General features: G+C 46.5%; 1 protein-coding gene across 1 annotated transcript; it reads left to right on the top strand.

Annotated features, from left to right (window-relative positions):
* Positions 1–15,990: 15,990 nt before the first annotated feature.
* On the top strand, positions 15,991–19,479 carry LOC132429809 (serum amyloid A-2 protein-like). Its single transcript, XM_060018575.1, has 4 exons — positions 15,991–16,100; positions 16,428–16,519; positions 18,426–18,564; positions 19,187–19,479. The coding sequence occupies exons 1-4, from the start codon at positions 16,096–16,098 to the stop codon at positions 19,347–19,349; spliced, it is 399 nt and encodes a 132-aa protein (XP_059874558.1). The 5' UTR covers positions 15,991–16,095; the 3' UTR covers positions 19,350–19,479.

Below are 19,479 nucleotides of genomic sequence, written 5' to 3'. Positions count from 1 at the left end.
GGCTGCATTTATACTGAGCCATCCCTGCTGGGGTCATGGGGTGAGAAGGAAAGCTGGACTGGCGCCTGGGGGAGAGTCCCTGCAGGTCATTTCTCCTACAAAACTGCAAAGGGTAACTTACTGGAGACCAGTGGCTGTCCTCATCCACAGGTCATATTCCGCATTGTGCAACCCTGAGAAAACAGCAAGGCTTGTTCTGCCTGGTGGCCACTGTCAGGGGTGGAGGGGCTGAGGCCTGGGCCACCTGGGCTGTGGAGAAGAGGGTGTGGAGCTCCAGGAAGGAGGCCCCCAGGCTGCTGGCAGGTGTGTGGTTAGAGGATACTCCTCCAGCCTGGACCTTGCTTTCCTGGTCGTTTCCTCAGGACGGTCCCTTCTGGACCAGACAGCCGATGTGTCAGAAATTAAATCCTTTGAACTCACGTGTAAAGCCCTTGAGCTTCAAAACTGACAGGCCACCCCAATGAATGTCGTGGGTGCCCCGGGCACTTTCCACCACTCTGTGTACCTGTGCTGAGCTCTCCGCTCCAGGGCAGAGAAAGCCCTCTCAGCCTCTCAGCCACGCATTTCATAAAGGTCAGCACCTATCATGACAACAAAAAAGAGAGGTATTATAAAATAATGAGAGGCTTTTTGACTTGATAAAGGTTAAATACCAATAATCTATAGCAGCAGTTCTCACAGTGTGTTCTAGGGAAACCTGAGGGTCTCTTAAGACCCTTTCAGGGGAGTCTGTGGGATCAAAACTATTTTCACAGTAGCACTAAGATATTCTTTTCCTTTTTCATTCTCATTTTTTTCATGAGTGTACTGGGTATGAAATGTTCATTGATATGGGTTGAGATTTCTACATTGCAACTGACCTTTAAGAAACTACTACTTGTCAAGTTTTGGTATCATATCAAAGAATTGCCTGAATTATCATAAAATGCTATTAAAATGCTCTCCTGTTTTCTACCTATATGTTATATCTGTGTGATGTTGAATTTTTTTGTATACTTCAACCCAAATAATGTATTGTGACAGACTGAGTGCAGGATCAGACATGAGAATCCAGCTATCTTCTATTAAGCTAGATATTTAAAATTTTTCAAAAATGTAAAGCTACTATTTTTCTTATTAATCTTTTTGTTTTGGAAAAAGATTATTTTCATTAAAATATATTATTTATGTTAACATAATGGATTTATTATTGTGTTTTTATTTATTCATTTATTTATTTGACCATTTTTTAGACACTCTGCAAAGGGCTTTTCATAGATTAACTCAGTCCTCATAAAACTTCATAACAGCACAATATATTATTGTGTTTTTAAATGCTTAAACATTTTTTCTTTCCAGTGTGTTAAATCCTGATAGAGTCAGGATAAATTAAATTTCTTTGAGGTCCTCAATAATTTTTCAGAGTATAATGGGACCCTGAGACGAAGAAGCTTGAGAATCATTGCTCTACAGCAAATCTTATGTGTAAAGAAGACACTTTAGGTGCATTCTCAAGAAGGCCAAGAAGGAGACATGGGTGTCCTCTTCTGATCACCTCAGTTTCACATTCTCCTGGAGGACCTGCCCGATGCTAAGACAAGAAACATGAGGAGGATAAGAAATGGAAGAGAAGAAATGAAACTATCATTATTTCTAAATGATGCAAGCTTTTACGTAGAAAACCCATCAGGATCAAATGGCACACTAATGAAGCCATTAAGAGAATTCAGTGAGATTGCCATGTTTCGCATAAAAATTCAATTGTGTTTCTCTACACCAATTCTTTTTGTGTTGTTTTTTTGGCTGCGTTGGGTCTTCGTTGCTGCCCGCGGGCTTTCTCTAGTTGCAGCGAGCTGAGGCTACTCTTCAATGCGGTGCATAGGCTTCTCACTGCGGTGGCTTCTCTTGTTGCGGAGCACAGGCTCTAGGTGTGCAGGCTTCAGTAGCTGTGGCTCGCGGGCTCAGTAGTTGTGGCTCACGACTCTAGAGCACAGGCTCAGTAGTTGTGGCACACAGACTTAGCTGCTCCACAGCCTGTGGGATCTTCCCGGACCAGGGCTCAAACCCGTGTCTCCTGCATTGGCAGGCGGATTACTGACCACTGCGCCACCAGGGAAGTCCCAACACCAATTCTTAACAGTTAAAAAAATACAATACAAAATACTACCAAAAACATTAACTATCTAGGGAAAACTTTAAAAATACACAAATATTTACAGAGAAAATTTAAGTTTGTTAAAGGATAAAAAGTGGGGGATGTATGTCATGTTCATGGAGAGGATGTTTTGACTGAGTAAAGATATCAGTTCTCCTTGGATTAATTTATAAATTCAGTGCAATGCTAATCAAAAATTCCCCGTGGAATTCTTTTAGGGACACAACAGATTTATGTTTTATGGATGAATAAAGGTCCATGAATAAGTAAGTTAAAAAAAATAAGGGCCTAGGGGAGACATACACTGGTCTCTAAGATGCGTGATCTTGGGATTTACCCCAAGGGGGGAGACAACTGTGATGGGAAGGCCAACAGATCGGGAGACAACTGCCATGAAAAAGAAGTTTGTTACTCACAGATCCCCAAAGAAGGGGGCACATCACACCAAGGGGTGGCCACACGAGGAAGCACTCAGGGTGGGCCAGGGGACAGAGAGAGGGGCAGAAAACGTGACAAACGCCTTTATTGTGGTTTCTGTGGGAGGACCAGTGAGGCACAGTGAGCGGGTTAAGGACTGGCTCATGTGAATACTTTCAGCTCTCGCTCGGCATAGGGGCTGGTTCCTAGTTGTCTGGTGCCTGGCTCTGCTGTGATCAGGGCAGGTGGACAGTGGCCCAGAGCGTGAGGGCGCAATGAAGGAGGAGGTTGAAGTGTGAGCTCTGGATTGGCTGGTTTGTATTTGAAAGGCTCACTCACAGGTTACTTTACTATCACAGGTTAGTTTACTAATCTGTAAGAATTGGCTACCTCTGGGAGAAGCAGTCCCTCCAGGGGCAGGGAGGCCCCAGGATGTGAAAGCATCAAAAACACAGATACAGAATGGAAAACCATGTTTAACACAACTTCCGAGGCATCCTTGGAGGGGCTCGGGCATCTCGCTGCTGTCAGATGAGCCAGGCTGTATGAAGCTCTTGTCAGTGGATGTTGGATCCTTGCCTGGCTTGCTTTATCTTGTTGTAAATCCCTGTAATCTCTACTCTTCTACCTAAATGTCTCCGGTCTCAATCCACACCCAGCGGTCCACTCTTCCTCCTCTGCAGAATGGTCAAGGACCTAGTGAACTCCTCAACGGCAGGTTCAACTATGTTCTAGAGTTCTTGTCAGTCAGAGTGCAAGTGCCTCCTCTTCTCGGCTTTTACACATTTTTGTCCCCAGCCTGCCACTCCACAATCACAACCCAAAAAGTGCACTCTCTCTGTCCTCCGCCACCTGCCTGCATCCATCCCACGGAAGCTTCCGTTCCTACATCCCCAGTGTGTTCCATCCACTGTTCACACTCTTCTTTCCCCGGTCTGCACCACACCTCAAGGAACAATCCGGTCACCTTGATGCCACAGAGCACTGGCTCCACTACTTGTGCCTGTGCAGGGAGGATGAGATCGGGCGCCCACTGGGTCCTCACCATCTCTGCCACATCTCTCATGAACCGTTCCCGGGTGCAGTCCAACACCATTTTAACATTGCCTGTAGGATGGTGAGACGGAGGATGGTACACACACTTCTCCATGGGTACCCATTGCTTGATGTGAAATTGTTTCATCCACATCTGGGTTGAGGACGATCTTCAAAGCTGTGTGGCTCTACTTCTCTGGTGCCTATTCTGGACATAACTGGTGCTGCAAACATCTCTCAGTTCTCTTGGTCCCTGGGGATGCCCTCTGGCCCAAAGACAGAGACAGCAGTCACAGTTGTCTCCCCTCTTGGGGTAAATCCCAAGATCACGCATCTTAGAGACCAGTGCATGTCTCCTCTTGGTCCTTATTGTTTTTAATTTACTTATTCATGGACTTTTATTCATCTATAGAAAACAAATCTGTTGTGTCCCTAAAAGAATTCCACGGGGAATTTTGATTAGCATTGCACTGAATTTATAAATTAATCCAAGGAGAACTGATACCTTTACTAAGTCAAAACATCCTCTCCATCAACATGACATACATCCCCCACTTTTTATCCTTTAACAAACTTAAATTTTCTCTGTAAATATTTGTGTATTATTAAAGTTTTCCCTAGATAGTTAATGTTTTTGGTAGTATTTTGTATTGTATTTTTTTAACTGTTAAGAATTGGTGTTGGGACTTCCCTGGTGGCGCAGTGGTCAGTAATCCGCCTGCCAATGCAGGAGACACGGCTTTGAGCCCTGGTCCGGGAAGATCCCACATGCCGTGGAGCAGCTAAGCCCGTGTGCCACAACTACTGAGCCTGTGCTCTAAAGCCCGCGAGCTATAACTACTGAGCCCGCGAGCCACAGCTACTGAAGCCTGCACACGTAGAGCCTGTGCTCTGCAACAAGAGAAGCCACCGCAGTGAGAAGCCCATGCACCGCATTGAAGAGTAGCCTCAGCTCGCTGCAACTAGAGAAAGCCCGCAGGCAGCAACAAAGCCCGAACGCAGCCAAAAAAACAACACAAAAAGAATTGGTGTAGAGACACACAATTGAATTTTTATGTGAAACATGGCAATCTCACTGAATTCTCTTAATGGCTTCATTAGTGTGCCATTTGATTCTGATGGGTTTTCTACGTAAAAGCTTGCATCACTTAGAAATAATGATAGTTTCATTTCTTCTCTTCCATTTCTTATCGTCCTCATGTTTCTTGTCTTAGCAATGGGCAGGTCCTCCAGGAGAATGTGAAACTGAGGTGATCAGTAGAGGACACCCATGTCTCCTTCTTGGCCTTCTTGAGAATGCACCTAAAGTGTCTTCTTTACACATAAGATTTGCTGTAGAGCAATGATTCTCAAGCTTCTTCGTCTCAGGGTCCCATTATACTCTTTTTTTTTTTTTTTTTGTGGTACGCGGGCCTCTCACTGCTGTGGCCTCCCCCGCTGCGGAGCACAGGCTCCAGACGCGCAGGCCCAGCGGCCACGGCCCACGGGCCCAGCCGCTCCTCAGCATGTGGAATCCTCCCGGATCGGGGCACGAACCCGTGTCCCCCTCATCGGCAGGCAGACTCTCAACCACTGCACCACCAGGGAAGCCCCATTATACTCTTAAAAATTATTGAGGACCTCAAAGAAATTTAATTTATCCTGACTCTATCAGGATTTAACACACTGGAAAGAAAAAATGTTTAAGCATTTAAAAACACAATAATATATTGTGCTGTTATGAAGTTTTATGAGGATTGAGTTAATTTATGAAAAACCCTTTGCAGAGTGTCTAAAAAATGGTCAAATAAATAAATGAATAAAAAAAAGCACAATAATAGATCCATTATGTTAACATAAATAATATATTTTAATGAAAATAATCTTTTTCCAAAACAAAAAGATTAATAAGAAAAATAGTAGCCTTACATTTTTGAAAAATTTTAAATATCTAGCTTAATAGAAGATAGCTGGATTCTCATGTCTGATCCTGCACTCAATCTGTCACAATACATTATTTGGGTTGAAGTATACAAAAAAATTCAACATTACACAGATATAACATATAGGTAGAAAACAGGAGAGCATTTTCATAGCATTTTAAGATAATTCAGGCAATTCTTTGATACGATACCAAAACTTGACAAGTGGTAGTTTCTTAAAGGTCAGTTGCAATGTAGAAATCTCAACCCATATCAATGAACATTTCATACCCAGTACACTCATGAAAAAAATGAGAATGAAAAAGGAAAAGAATATCTTAGTGCTACTGTGAAAATAGTTTTGATCCCACAGACTCCCCTGAAAGGGTCTTAAGAGACCCTCAGGTTTCCCTAGAACACACTGTGAGAACTGCTGCTATAGATTATTGGTATTTAACCTTTATCAAGTCAAAAAGCCTCTCATTATTTTATAATACCTCCCTTTTTTGTTGTCATGATAGGTGCTGACCCATATGAAAGGCATGGCTGAGAGGCTGAGAGGGCTTTCTCTGCCCTGGAGCGGAGAGCTCAGCACAGGTACACAGCGTGGTGGAAAGTGCTCGGGGCACCCACGACATTCGGTGGGGTGGCCTGTCAGTTTTGAAGCTCAAGGGCTTTACACGTGAGTTCAAAGGATTTAATTTCTGACACATCGGCTGTCTGGTCCAGAAGGGACCGTCCTGAGGAAACGACCAGGAAAGCAAGGTCCAGGCTGGAGGAGTATCCTCTAACCACACACCTGCCAGCAGCCTGGGGGCCTCCTTCCTGGAGCTCCACACCCTCTTCTCCACAGCCCAGGTGGCCCAGGCCTCAGCCCCTCCACCCCTGACAGTGGCCACCAGGCAGAACAGGCCTTGCTGTTTTCTCAGGGTTGCACAATGCGGAATATGACCTGTGGATGAGGACAGCCACTGGTCTCCAGTAAGTTACCCTTTGCAGTTTTGTAGGAGAAATGACCTGCAGGGACTCTCCCCCAGGCGCCAGTCCAGCTTTCCTTCTCACCCCATCACCCCAGCAGGGATGGCTCAGTATAAATGCAGCCACGTGTCCCCAGCAGGTCTGCTCCACCGGGTTTTATGTGAAACATTACCTTGTTTCACATAAAAAATCAATTGTGTTTCTCTACACCAATTCTTTTTTTGTCGTGTTTTTGGCTGCGTTGGGTCTTTGTTGCTGCCCGCGGGCTTTCTCTAGTTGCAGCGAGCTGAGGCTACTCTTCAATGCGGTGCACAGGCTTCTCACTGCGGTGGCTTCTCTTGTTGCAGAGCACAGGCTCTAGGTGTGCAGGCTTCAGTAGCTGTGGCTCGCGGGCTCAGTAGCTATAGCTCGCGGGCTCTAGAGCACAGGCTCAGTAGTTGTGGCACACGGGCTTAGTTGCTCCACAGCATGTGGGATCTTCCCGGACCAGGGCTCAAACCTGTGTCTCCTGCATTGGCAGGCGGATTACTGACCACTGCGCCACCAGGGAAGTCCCAACACCAATTCTTAACAGTTAAAAAAATACAATACAAAATAGTACCAAAAACATTAACTATCTAGGGAAAACTTTAAAAATACACAAATATTTACAGAGAAAATTTAAGTTTGTTAAAGGATAAAAAGTGGGGGATGTATGTCATGTTCATGGAGAGGATGTTTTGACTTAGTAAAGATATCAGTTCTCCTTGGATTAATTTATAAATTCAGTGCAATGCTAATCAAAATTCCCCGTGGAATTCCTTTAGGGACACAACAGATTTGTGTTATATAGATGAATAAAAGTCCATGAATAAGTAAATTTAAAAAAATAAGGACCAAGAGGAGACATGCGCTGGTCTCTAAGATGCGTGATCTTGGGATTTACCCCAAGGGGGGAGACAACTGTGACTGCTGTCTCTGTCTTTGGGCCAGAGGGCATCCCCAGGGACCAAGAGAACTGAGAGATGTTTGCAGCACCAGTTATGTCCAGAATAGGCACCAGAGAAGTAGAGCCACACAGCTTTGAAGATCGTCCTGAACCCAGACGTGGATGAAACAATTTCACATCAAGCAATGGGTACCCATGGAGAAGTGTGTGTACCATCCTCCGTCTCACCATCCTACAGGCAATGTTAAAATGGTGTTGGACTGCACCCGGGAACGGTCATGAGAGACGTGGCAGAGATGGTGAGGACCCAGTGGGCGCCCGATCTCATCCTCCCTGCACAGGCACAAGTAGTGCAGCCAGTGCTCTGTGGCATCAAGGTGACCGGATTGTTCCTTGAGGTGTGGTGCAGACCGGGGAAAGAAGAGTGTGAACAGTGGATGGAACACACTGGGGATGTAGGAACGGAAGCTTCCGTGGGATGGATGCAGGCAGGTGGCGGAGGACAGAGAGAGTGCACTTTTTGGGTTGTGATTGTGGAGTGGCAGGCTGGGGACAAAAATGTGTAAAAGCCGAGAAGAGGAGGCACTTGCACTCTGACTGACAAGAACTCTAGAACATAGTTGAACCTGCCGTTGAGGAGTTCACTAGGTCCTTGACCATTCTGCAGAGGAGGAAGAGTGGACCGCTGGGTGTGGATTGAGACCGAAGACATTTAGGTAGAAGAGTAGAGATTACAGGGATTTACAACAAGATAAAGCAAGCCAGGCAAGGATCCAACATCCACTGACAAGAGCTTCATACAGCCTGGCTCATCTGACAGCAGCGAGATGCCCGAGCCCCTCCAAGGATGCCTCGGAAGTTGTGTTAAACATGGTTTTCCATTCTGTATCTGTGTTTTTGATGCTTTCACATCCTGGGGCCTCCCTGCCCCTGGAGGGACTGCTTCTCCCAGAGGTAGCCAATTCTTACAGATTAGTAAACTAACCTGTGATAGTAAAGTAACCTGTGAGTGAGCCTTTCAAATACAAACCAGCCAATCCAGAGCTCACACTTCAACCTCCTCCTTCATTGCGCCCTCACGCTCTGGGCCACTGTCCACCTGCCCTGATCACAGCAGAGCCAGGCACCAGACAACTAGGAACCAGCCCCTATGCCGAGCGAGAGCTGAAAGTATTCACATGAGCCAGTCCTTAACCCGCTCACTGTGCCTCACTGGTCCTCCCACAGAAACCACAATAAAGGCGTTTGTCACGTTTTCTGCCCCTCTCTCTGTCCCCTGGCCCACCCTGGGTGCTTCCTCGTGTGGCCACCCCTTGGTGTGATGTGCCCCCTTCTTTGGGGATCTGTGAGTAAGAAACTTCTTTTTCATGGCAGTTGTCTCCCGATCTGTTGGCCTTCCCATCACAGTTGTCTCCCCCCTTGGGGTAAATCCCAAGATCACGCATCTTAGAGACCAGCGTATGTCTCCCCTAGGCCCTTATTTTTTTTAACTTACTTATTCATGGACCTTTATTCATCCATAAAACATAAATCTGTTGTGTCCCTAAAAGAATTCCACGGGGAATTTTTGATTAGCATTGCACTGAATTTATAAATTAATCCAAGGAGAACTGATATCTTTACTAAGTCAAAACATCCTCTCCATGAACATGACATACATCCCCCACTTTTTATCCTTTAACAAACTTAAATTTTCTCTGTAAATATTTGTGTATTTTTAAAGTTTTCCCTAGATAGTTAATGCTTTTGGTACTATTTTGTATTGTATTTTTTTAACTGTTAAGAATTGGTGTTGGGACTTCCCTGGTGGCGCAGTGGTCAGTAATCCACCTGCCAATGCAGGGGACACGGGTTTGAGCCCTGGTCCGGGAAGATCCCACATGCTGTGGAGCAACTAAGCCCGTGTGCCACAACTACTGAGCCTGTGCTCTAGAGCCTGCGAGCTACAACTACTGAGCCCGCGAGCCACAGCTACTGAAGCCTGCACACCTAGAGCCTGTGCTCCACAACAAGAGAAGCCACCGCAGTGAAAAGCCCATGCACCACATTGAAGAGTAGCCTCAGCTCGCTGCAACTAGAGAAAGCCCGCGGGCGGCAACAAAGACCGAACGCAGCGAAAAAAACAACACAAAAAGAATTGGTGTAGAGAAACACAATTGATTTTTTATGGGAAACATGGCAATCTCACTGAATTCTCTTAATGGCTTCATTAGTGTGCCATTTGATCCTGATGGGTTTTCTACGTAAAAGCTTGCATCACTTAGAAATAATGATAGTTTCATTTCTTCTCTTCCATTTCTTATCGTCCTCATGTTTCTTGTCTTAGCAACGGGCAGGTCCTCCAGGAGAATGTGAAACTGTGGTGATCAGAAGAGGACACCCATGTCTCCTTCTTGGACTTCTTGAGAATGCACCTGAAGTGTCTTCTTTACACATAAGATTTGCTGTAGAGCAATGATTCTCAACCTTTTGTGTCTCAGGGTCCCATTATACTCTGAAAAATTATTGAGGACCTCAAAGAAATTTAATTTATCCTGACTCTATCAGGATTTAACACACTGGAAAGAAAAAATGTTTAAGCATTTAAAAACACAATAATAGATTGTGCTGTTATGAAGTTTTATGAGGACTGAGTTAATCTATGAAAAGCCCTTTGCAGAGTGTCTAAAAAATGGTCAAATAAATAAATGAATAAATAAAAACACAATAATAAATCCATTATGTTAACATAAATAATATATTTTAATGAAAATAATCTTTTTCCAAAACAAAAAGATTAATAACAAAAATAGTAGCTTTACATTTTTGAAAAGTTTTAAATATCTAGCTTAATAGAAGATAGCTGGATTCTCATGTCTGATCCTGCACTCAATCTGTCACAATACGTTATTTGGGTTGAAGTATAGAAAAAAATTCAACATCACACAGATATAACATATAGGTAGAAAACAGGAGAGCATTTTAATAGCATTTTAAGATAATTCAGGCAATTCTTTGATATGATACCAAAACTTGACAAGTGGTAGTTTCTTAAAGGTCAGTTGCAATGTAGAAATCTCAACCCATATCAATGAACATTTCATACCCAGTACACTCATGAAAAAAATGAGAATGAAAAAGGAAAAGAATATCTTAGTGCTACTGTGAAAATAGTTTTGATCCCACAGACTCCCTTGAAAGGGTCTTAAGAGACCCTCAGGTTTCCCTAGAACACACTGTGAGAACTGCTGCTATAGATTATTGGTATTTAACCTTTATCAAGTCAAAAAGCCTCTCATTATTTTATAATACCCTCTTTTTTGTTGTCATGATAGGTGCTGACCTTTATGAAATGCGTGGCTGAGAGGCTGAGAGGGCTTTCTCTGCCCTGGAGCGGAGAGCTCAGCACAGGTACACAGAGTGATGGAAAGTGCTCGGGGCACCCACGATATTCGGTGGGGTGGCCTGTCAGTTTTGAAGCTCAAGGGCTTTACACGTGAGTTCAAAGGATTTAATTTCTGACACATCGGCTGTCTGGTCCAGAAGGGACCGTCCTGAGGAAACGACCAGGAAAGCAAGGTCCAGGCTGGAGGAGTATCCTCTAACCACACACCTGCCAGCAGCCTGGGGGCCTCCTTCCTGGAGCTCCACACCCTCTTCTCCACAGCCCAGGTGGCCCAGGCCTCAGCCCCTCCACCCCTGACAGTGGCCACCAGGCAGAACAGGCCTTGCTGTTTTCTCAGGGTTGCACAATGCGGAATATGACCTGTGGATGAGGACAGCCACTGGTCTCCAGTAAGTTACCCTTTGCAGTTTTGTAGGAGAAATGACCTGCAGGGACTCTCCTCCAGGCACCAGTCCAGCTTTCCTTCTCACCCAATGACCCCAGCAGGGATGGCTCAGTACAATTACAGCCACGTGTCCCCAGCAGGTCTGCTCCACCGGGTTTTATGTGAAACATTACCTTGTTTCACATAAAAAATCAATTGTGTTTCTCTACACCAATTCTTTTTTTGTCGTGTTTTTGGCTGCGTTGGGTCTTCGTTGCTGCCCGCGGGCTTCCTCTAGTTGCAGCGAACGGGGGATACTCTTCACCGCGGTGCACAGGCTTCTCACTGCGGTGGCTTCTCTTGTTGCAGAGCACAGGCTCTAGGTGTGCAGGCTTCAGTAGCTGTGGCTCGCGGGCTCAGTAGTTGTGGCTCACGGGCTCTAGAGCACAGGCTCAGTAGTTGTGGCACACGGGCTTAGTTGCTCCACAGCATGTGGGATCTTCCCGGACCAGGGCTCAAACCTGTGTCTCCTGCATTGGCAGGCGGATTACTGACCACTGCGCCACCAGGGAAGTCCCAACACCAATTCTTAACAGTTAAAAAAATACAATACAAAATAGTACCAAAAACATTAACTATCTAGGGAAAACTTTAATAATACACAAATATTTACAGAGAAAATTTAAGTTTGTTAAAGGATAAAAAGTGGGGGATGTATGTCATGTTCATGGAGAGGATGTTTTGACTTAGTAAAGATATCAGTTCTCCTTGGATTAATTTATAAATTCAGTGCAATGCTAATCAAAATTCCCCGTGGAATTCCTTTAGGGACACAACAGATTTGTGTTATATAGATGAATAAAAGTCCATGAATAAGTAAATTTAAAAAAATAAGGACCAAGAGGAGACATGCGCTGGTCTCTAAGATGCGTGATCTTGGGATTTAGCCCAAGGGGGGAGACAACTGTGACTGCTGTCTCTGTCTTTGGGCCAGAGGGCATCCCCAGGGACCAAGAGAACTGAGAGATGTTTGCAGCACCAGTTATGTCCAGAATAGGCACCAGAGAAGTAGAGCCACACAGCTTTGAAGATCGTCCTGAACCCAGACGTGGATGAAACAATTTCACATCAAGCAATGGGTATCCATGCAGAAGTGTGTGTACCATCCTCCGTCTCACCATCCTACAGGCAATGTTAAAATGGTGTTGGACTGCACCCGGGAACGGTCATGAGAGACGTGGCAGAGATGGTGAGGACCCAGTGGGCGCCCGATCTCATCCTCCCTGCACAGGCACAAGTAGTGCAGCCAGTGCTCTGTGGCATCAAGGTGACCGGATTGTTCCTTGAGGTGTGGTGCAGACCGGGGAAAGAAGAATGTGAACAGTGGATGGAACACACTGGGGATGTAGGAATGGAAGCTTCCGTGGGATGGATGCAGGCAGGTGGCGGAGGACAGAGAGAGTGCACTTTTTGGGTTGTGATTGTGGAGTGGCAGGCTGGGGACAAAAATGTGTAAAAGCCGAGAAGAGGAGGCACTTGCACTCTGACTGACAAGAACTCTAGAACATAGTTGAACCTGCCGTTGAGGAGTTCACTAGGTCCTTGACCATTCTGCAGAGGAGGAAGAGTGGACCGCTGGGTGTGGATTGAGACCGGAGACATTTAGGTAGAAGAGTAGAGATTACAGGGATTTACAACAAGATAAAGCAAGCCAGGCAAGGATCCAACATCCACTGACAAGAGCTTCATACAGCCTGGCTCATCTGACAGCAGCGAGATGCCCGAGCCCCTCCAAGGATGCCTCGGAAGTTGTGTTAAACATGGTTTTCCATTCTGTATCTGTGTTTTTGATGCTTTCACATCCTGGGGCCTCCCTGCCCCTGGAGGGACTGCTTCTCCCAGAGGTAGCCAATTCTTACAGATTAGTAAACTAACCTGTGATAGTAAAGTAACCTGTGAGTGAGCCTTTCAAATACAAACCAGCCAATCCAGAGCTCACACTTCAACCTCCTCCTTCATTGCGCCCTCACGCTCTGGGCCACTGTCCACCTGCCCTGATCACAGCAGAGCCAGGTACCAGACAACTAGGAACCAGCCCCTATGCCGAGCGAGAGCTGAAAGTATTCACATGAGCCAGTCCTTAACCCGCTCACTGTGCCTCACTGGTCCTCCCACAGAAACCACAATAAAGGCGTTTGTCACGTTTTCTGCCCCTCTCTCTGTCCCCTGGCCCACCCTGAGTGCTTCCTCGTGTGGCCACCCCTTGGTGTGATGTGCCCCCTTCTTTGGGGATCTGTGAGTAACAAACTTCTTTTTCATGGCAGTTGTCTCCCGATCTGTTGGCCTTACCATCACAGTGGTCTCCCCCCTTGGGGTAAATCCCAAGATCACGCATCTTAGAGACCAGCGTATGTCTCCCCTAGGCCCTTATTTTTTTTAACTTACTTATTCATGGATCTTTATTCATCCATAAAACATAAATCTGTTGTGTCCCTAAAAGAATTCCACGGGGAATTTTTGATTAGCATTGCACTGAATTTATAAATTAATCCAAGGAGAACTGATATCTTTACTAAGTCAAAACATCCTCTCCATGAACATGACATACATCCCCCACTTTTTATCCTTTAACAAACTTAAATTTTCTCTGTAAATATTTGTGTATTTTTAAAGTTTTCCCTAGATAGTTAATGCTTTTGGTACTATTTTGTATTGTATTTTTTTAACTGTTAAGAATTGGTGTTGGGACTTCCCTGGTGGCGCAGTGGTCAGTAATCCACCTGCCAATGCAGGAGACACGGGTTTGAGCCCTGGTCCGGGAAGATCCCACATGCTGTGGAGCAACTAAGCCCGTGTGCCACAACTACTGAGCCTGTGCTCTAGAGCCTGCGAGCTACAACTACTGAGCCCGCGAGCCACAGCTACTGAAGCCTGCACACCTAGAGCCTGTGCTCCACAACAAGAGAAGCCACCGCAGTGAAAAGCCCATGCACCACATTGAAGAGTAGCCTCAGCTCGCTGCAACTAGAGAAAGCCCGCGGGCGGCAACAAAGACCGAACGCAGTGAAAAAAACAACACAAAAAGAATTGGTGTAGAGAAACACAATTGATGTTTTATGGGAAACATGGCAATCTCACTGAATTCTCTTAATGGCTTCATTAGTGTGCCATTTGATCCTGATGGGTTTTCTACGTAAAAGCTTGCATCATTTAGAAATAATGATAGTTTCATTTCTTCTCTTCCATTTCTTATCCTCCTCATGTTTCTTGTCTTAGCATCGGGCAGGTCCTCCAGGAGAATGTGAAACTGAGGTGATCAGAAGAGGACACCCATGTCTCCTTCTTGGCCTTCTTGAGAATGCACCTGAAGTGTCTTCTTTACACATAAATTTGCTGTAGAGCAATGATTCTCAACCTTTTGTGTCTCAGGGTCCCATTATACTCTGAAAAATTATTGAGGACCTCAAAGAAATTTAATTTATCCTGACTCTATCAGGATTTAACACACTGGAAAGAAAAAATGTTTAAGCATTTAAAAACACAATAATAGATTGTGCTGTTATGAAGTTTTATGAGGACTGAGTTAATCTATGAAAAGCCCTTTGCAGAGTGTCTAAAAAATGGTCAAATAAATAAATGAATAAATAAAAACACAATAATAAATCCATTATGTTAACATAAATAATATATTTTAATGAAAATAATCTTTTTCCAAAACAAAAAGATTAATAAGAAAAATAGTAGCTTTACATTTTTGAAAAGTTTTAAATATCTAGCTTAATAGAAGATAGCTGGATTCTCATGTCTGATCCTGCACTCAGTCTGTCACAATACATTATCTGGGTTGAAGTATAGAAAAAAATTCAACATCACACAGATATAACATATAGGTAGAAAACAGGAGAGCATTTTAATAGCATTTTATGATAATTCAGGCAATTCTTTGATATGATACCAAAACTTGACAAGTGGTAGTTTCTTAAAGGTCAGTTGCAATGTAGAAATCTCAACCCATATCAATGAACATTTCATACCCAGTACACTCATGAAAAAAATGAGAATGAAAAAGGAAAAGAATATCTTAGTGCTACTGTGAAAATAGTTTTGATCCCACAGACTCCCCTGAAAGGGTCTTAAGAGACCCTCAGGTTTCCCTAGAACACACTGTGAGAACTGCTGCTATAGATTATTGGTATTTAACCTTTATCAAGTCAAAAAGCCTCTCATTATTTTATAATACCTCCCTTTTTTGTTGTCATGATAGGTGCTGACCCATATGAAATGCATGGCTGAGAGGCTGAGAGGGCTTTCTCTGCCCTGGAGCTGAGAGCTCAGCACAGGTACACAGAGTGGTGGAAAGTGCTCGGGGCACCCACGACATTCTGTGGGGTGGCCTGTCAGTTTTGAAGCTCAAGGGCTTTACACGTGAGTTCAAAGGATTTAATTTCTGACACATCGGCTGTCTGGTCCAGAAGGGACCGTCCTGAGGAAACGACCAGGAAAGCAAGGTCCAGGCTGGAGGAGTATCCTCTAACCACACACCTGCCAGCAGCCTGGGGGCCTCCTTCCTGGAGCTCCACACCCTCTTCTCCACAGCCCAGGTGGCCCAGGCCTCAGCCCCTCCACCCCTGACAGTGGCCACCAGGCAGAACAGGCCTTGCTGTTTTCTCAGGGTTGCACAATGCGGAATATGACCTGTGGATGAGGACAGCCACTGGTCTCCAGTAAGTTACCCTTTGCAGTTTTGTAGGAGAAATGACCTGCAGGGACTCTCCCCCAGGCACCAGTCCAGCTCTCCTTCTCACCCCATGACCCCAGCAGGGATGGCTCAGTATAAATGCAGCCACCTGTCCCCAGCAGGTCTGCTCCACCGGGTTCAGGTGAGAAAGTTCTCCACGGAGTGATTTCTTTGAAAACACTTACTTTAAATCTTCTCTTCTGTATTTGTCCTGAATGAGGTCAGTGCTGGCAGCTTGGTGCATGGGAAATGCTTTTTGATTAATTACAGGCTGCTTTAGCAAGACACAGCTACGTCCCAGCTGCTCTCTTCTTCCACCATAGACACCTTGGTGACCTCTTAGACAGGCTTGGGTTCAGGGTTGGTGGGTTCAGAGCTGAGGGCTAGTGGCTCCGAGTGAGGTCCTACTGCAATATTGCCTAGGTGGACCACTGAGAGTCTACTGAGAACAAGTGGAAAGAACAGCCGGGCTCTCCTCGACATACAAATCCCCAAGTGGGTGTACAAGGCTTGTCCGTGTCTCCCTGACCCTCTCCTTTCATTTCAGCACAATGAAGCTTTTCACAGGCCTCATTCTCTGCTCCTTGGTGCTGGGAGTCCACAGCCGATGGTTTTCCTTCCTTGGCGAGGCTTATGACGGTAAGGCTGGTGGAGGGGGGATGACACCCATGGGCCTCTGGGATTCACCATGAGCGCTCTTAAGGGTTGGAGCTACTGTCTTAGGCGGTGCTGCCCTATGTGGTAGAATGTGCCAGGTGTTTGGGGAGCTTTTTTTCAGACAGATTGAAAACCACAGGATTTATGTCAATCAGTCACTAGAGAAAGAACAGTCATCATTCCCAGCTGAAATGGAAGTTTGAATGGAAGACATAAAATAAGTCTTGAAATGGTACAGCATTTCCCTCAGACCAATTGCATGAAGGAGGATGGAAGCTATCCATCTATTTCCCCTCTCTTCTTCTCTCCCTCCACTCATTTCTCCCTTCCTCCCTCCCTTTCCCTCTTCTTTCCTTCCTTGCTCTCTTCTTCTTCTCTTCCTTCTTACCTTCCATTTCCTAATTGGATAATTCAGGGACCTTCAGCTTAGCTCTTCCTCCTGCTTCCTATACTCAGTGACACTGTCCCTGGTTCAGTCTGTTTCCTACCCTTTTATAGCCTTTTAACTGACAAAAAAACCCGTGTGCGACCGGGGTGGGGAACCTAATAACATATCTCAAGCTTCCGGTAGGAACTCGGCCCTTATATGCACTTCAGGGTGAGCAACTCTCCTGCTTTGCCCAGGTCTGAGGACTTTTCCAGGACACTTTCAATGCTAACTGGGGCAGTTCCAGGAAAACAGGTGCAGTTCTGGTTAGGCTGGGACAGGTGGTCACCTACTTACCTGCAGAATACCTCCGTGAGGGAGGCATCGCCCCCCATCTGAAGGGGAGAAAACCGAGGCTGCGAGCAGCCGAGTCTGCTGCCCAGGGACTAAGTGCCAGTCAGCAGGTGGCAGGACAGAAGTTTGAACCCAGCTGTGCACGAGGCCACAGCTCTTGCTGGGCAGACTTGTCCCAGTGCCACTCCCTCAAGCTGGGGGCTTATCAATCTCAGCTGCATGTTGGATTCACCTGGGGAGCAGTGAAAACTACTGATGCCTGAGACCCACCCCAGAGAGTGTGAGGTAACTGGCCTGGGCTGTGAGGTAGGTCTCAGGGGACTTTCAGTACCTCCCCAGCTGATTGGAAGGTGTAACCAGGCTGAGGCAAAGACCCACTGCTCGAGGGCTTGCTTCCTCAGGCAGCCCACGTCATCAATACCGTCCACTAGAAAGTCCTCAGGATGCCATTCACGTGCCTAACAGGCAGGGGAATCAAGTCACATTGAGCGCATTCGCGCAGCAGGAATACATTTCTTAGGCGTCAGGGCAGAGGTGCTGCATGTCTGCCCCTTTCTCAGAATCTGTCCTCCATGTCACCTCCCCACTCACCCGAATCCCCTGGATCTCATCCTATGCGGCTTCCTTTTATAACAGTGGTTCGGGGCCAAGGGCAATTTTGTGTCCTGGAGATATCTGGCAATGTTTGGAAACACTTTTGGTTGTCCCACTTGGGGAATAGGTTGCCCGTTAGTGGGTAAAAGTGAGGGATGCTGTTAAACGTGTTACAATACCCAGGACAGCCCTGAACAGCAAAGAATTATCTGGCTTAAAATGTCAATAGTATGAAGCTGAGGAATCCTGCCCTATAAAGATAGCTCCCTTCTCTCCTTTAAACATATCACATGGAGCCCTAAGTGAGATGCAGTCCAGAGACGGCATCGTAGGGGCCCGACAACCAGGTCCAACGCAGCTGTGCCCCTCCCCCCATAACGACTCTCATTCGAGTTACCAGGAGCAGGAAACTAGACACAAAGAATGCTCTGCTCAATCTATGGCACTCACGGTGCTATAGCCACAGGATGAAACTGAGTCAGTGGAAGATTTTTCATTCCTTGATTCTTCCCTAAGGTGTGTCACAGTTTTCTGTCCACCTGATAATCCTTTCTCTATGTGCTTTCCTCCCAGGGGCTAAAGACATGTGGCGAGCCTACTCTGACATGAGAGAAGCCAGGTACAAAGATGCAGACAAGTACTTCCACGCCCGGGGCAACTATGAGGCTGCCCAAAGGGGACCTGGGGGCGTCTGGGCTGCTGAAGTGATCAGGTACCAGGGGCCCTGAGGATGCAGGGATGGGTGTGAGAGCCTCGGACAGCCAGGAGGGGCCAAGCCCTGGAGAACTTCCTGTAGGGCTGTGGCCTCTCCTCCTCTTTGTGTAATTTTTTTTTTTTTTTTCCGGAACGCGGGCCTCTCACTGTCGTGGCCTCTCCCGTTGCGGAGCACAGGCTCCGGACGCGCAGGCTCAGCGGCCACGGCTCACGGGCCCAGCCGCTCCGCGGCATGTGGGATCTTCCTAGACCGGGGCACGAACCCATGTCCCCTGCATCGGCAGGCGGACTCTCAACCACCGCACCACCAGGGACGCCCTGGCCTCTCCTCCTCTTATCCACCCTCACCCTCTGTGTCCTGTGTGGGGTCTGAGTGGCTGAAGAGCAGAGCAAGGCTGGTGGGACAGACGATTCCCAAGCCTCCCCCATGGGTGCTGTTCACCCAGCATAAGGGGACCCGCAGGGCTGAGGTGGGCTGAGCCCGGGCAGCCTCAGGCTTCATTCCCTCTTTCCTAGCTCCTGTCAGAGTCCTCGATTCCTTGGAAAGAGGAGAGATGGGGAGGGTGGGCTGTTGCTCGTCAGCCCTGGAGTAATCCCCTACCTGCCCTCCTCCATTCCAGCGATGCCAGGGAGGATATTCAGAGAGTCACAGACCTTTTTAAGCATGGAGACAGTGGCCACGGACGGGAGGACTCGGAGGCCGACCAGTTTGCCAATAGATGGGGCCGGAGCGGCAAAGACCCCAATTACTTCCGACCTCCTGGCCTGCCCGACAAGTACTGAGCTGCCTCTCACTCTGCTCAGGAGACGACGGGGCTGTGAGCCCCCAAGGGCAGGGACGCTGAGCTAGTGAGTTCTCTGTCCACAGAAGCCAGCAGATCTAATAAATGCTTAAGAGATTGAATGTTGAAAA

This window comes from Delphinus delphis, chromosome 8, assembly GCF_949987515.2.
Source record: "Delphinus delphis chromosome 8, mDelDel1.2, whole genome shotgun sequence".
In the NCBI taxonomy this organism is placed as follows: domain Eukaryota; kingdom Metazoa; phylum Chordata; class Mammalia; order Artiodactyla; family Delphinidae; genus Delphinus; species Delphinus delphis.
The sequence above is the reverse complement of the archived record's forward strand: the minus strand, read 5'-3'. Positions and strand labels throughout refer to the sequence as shown.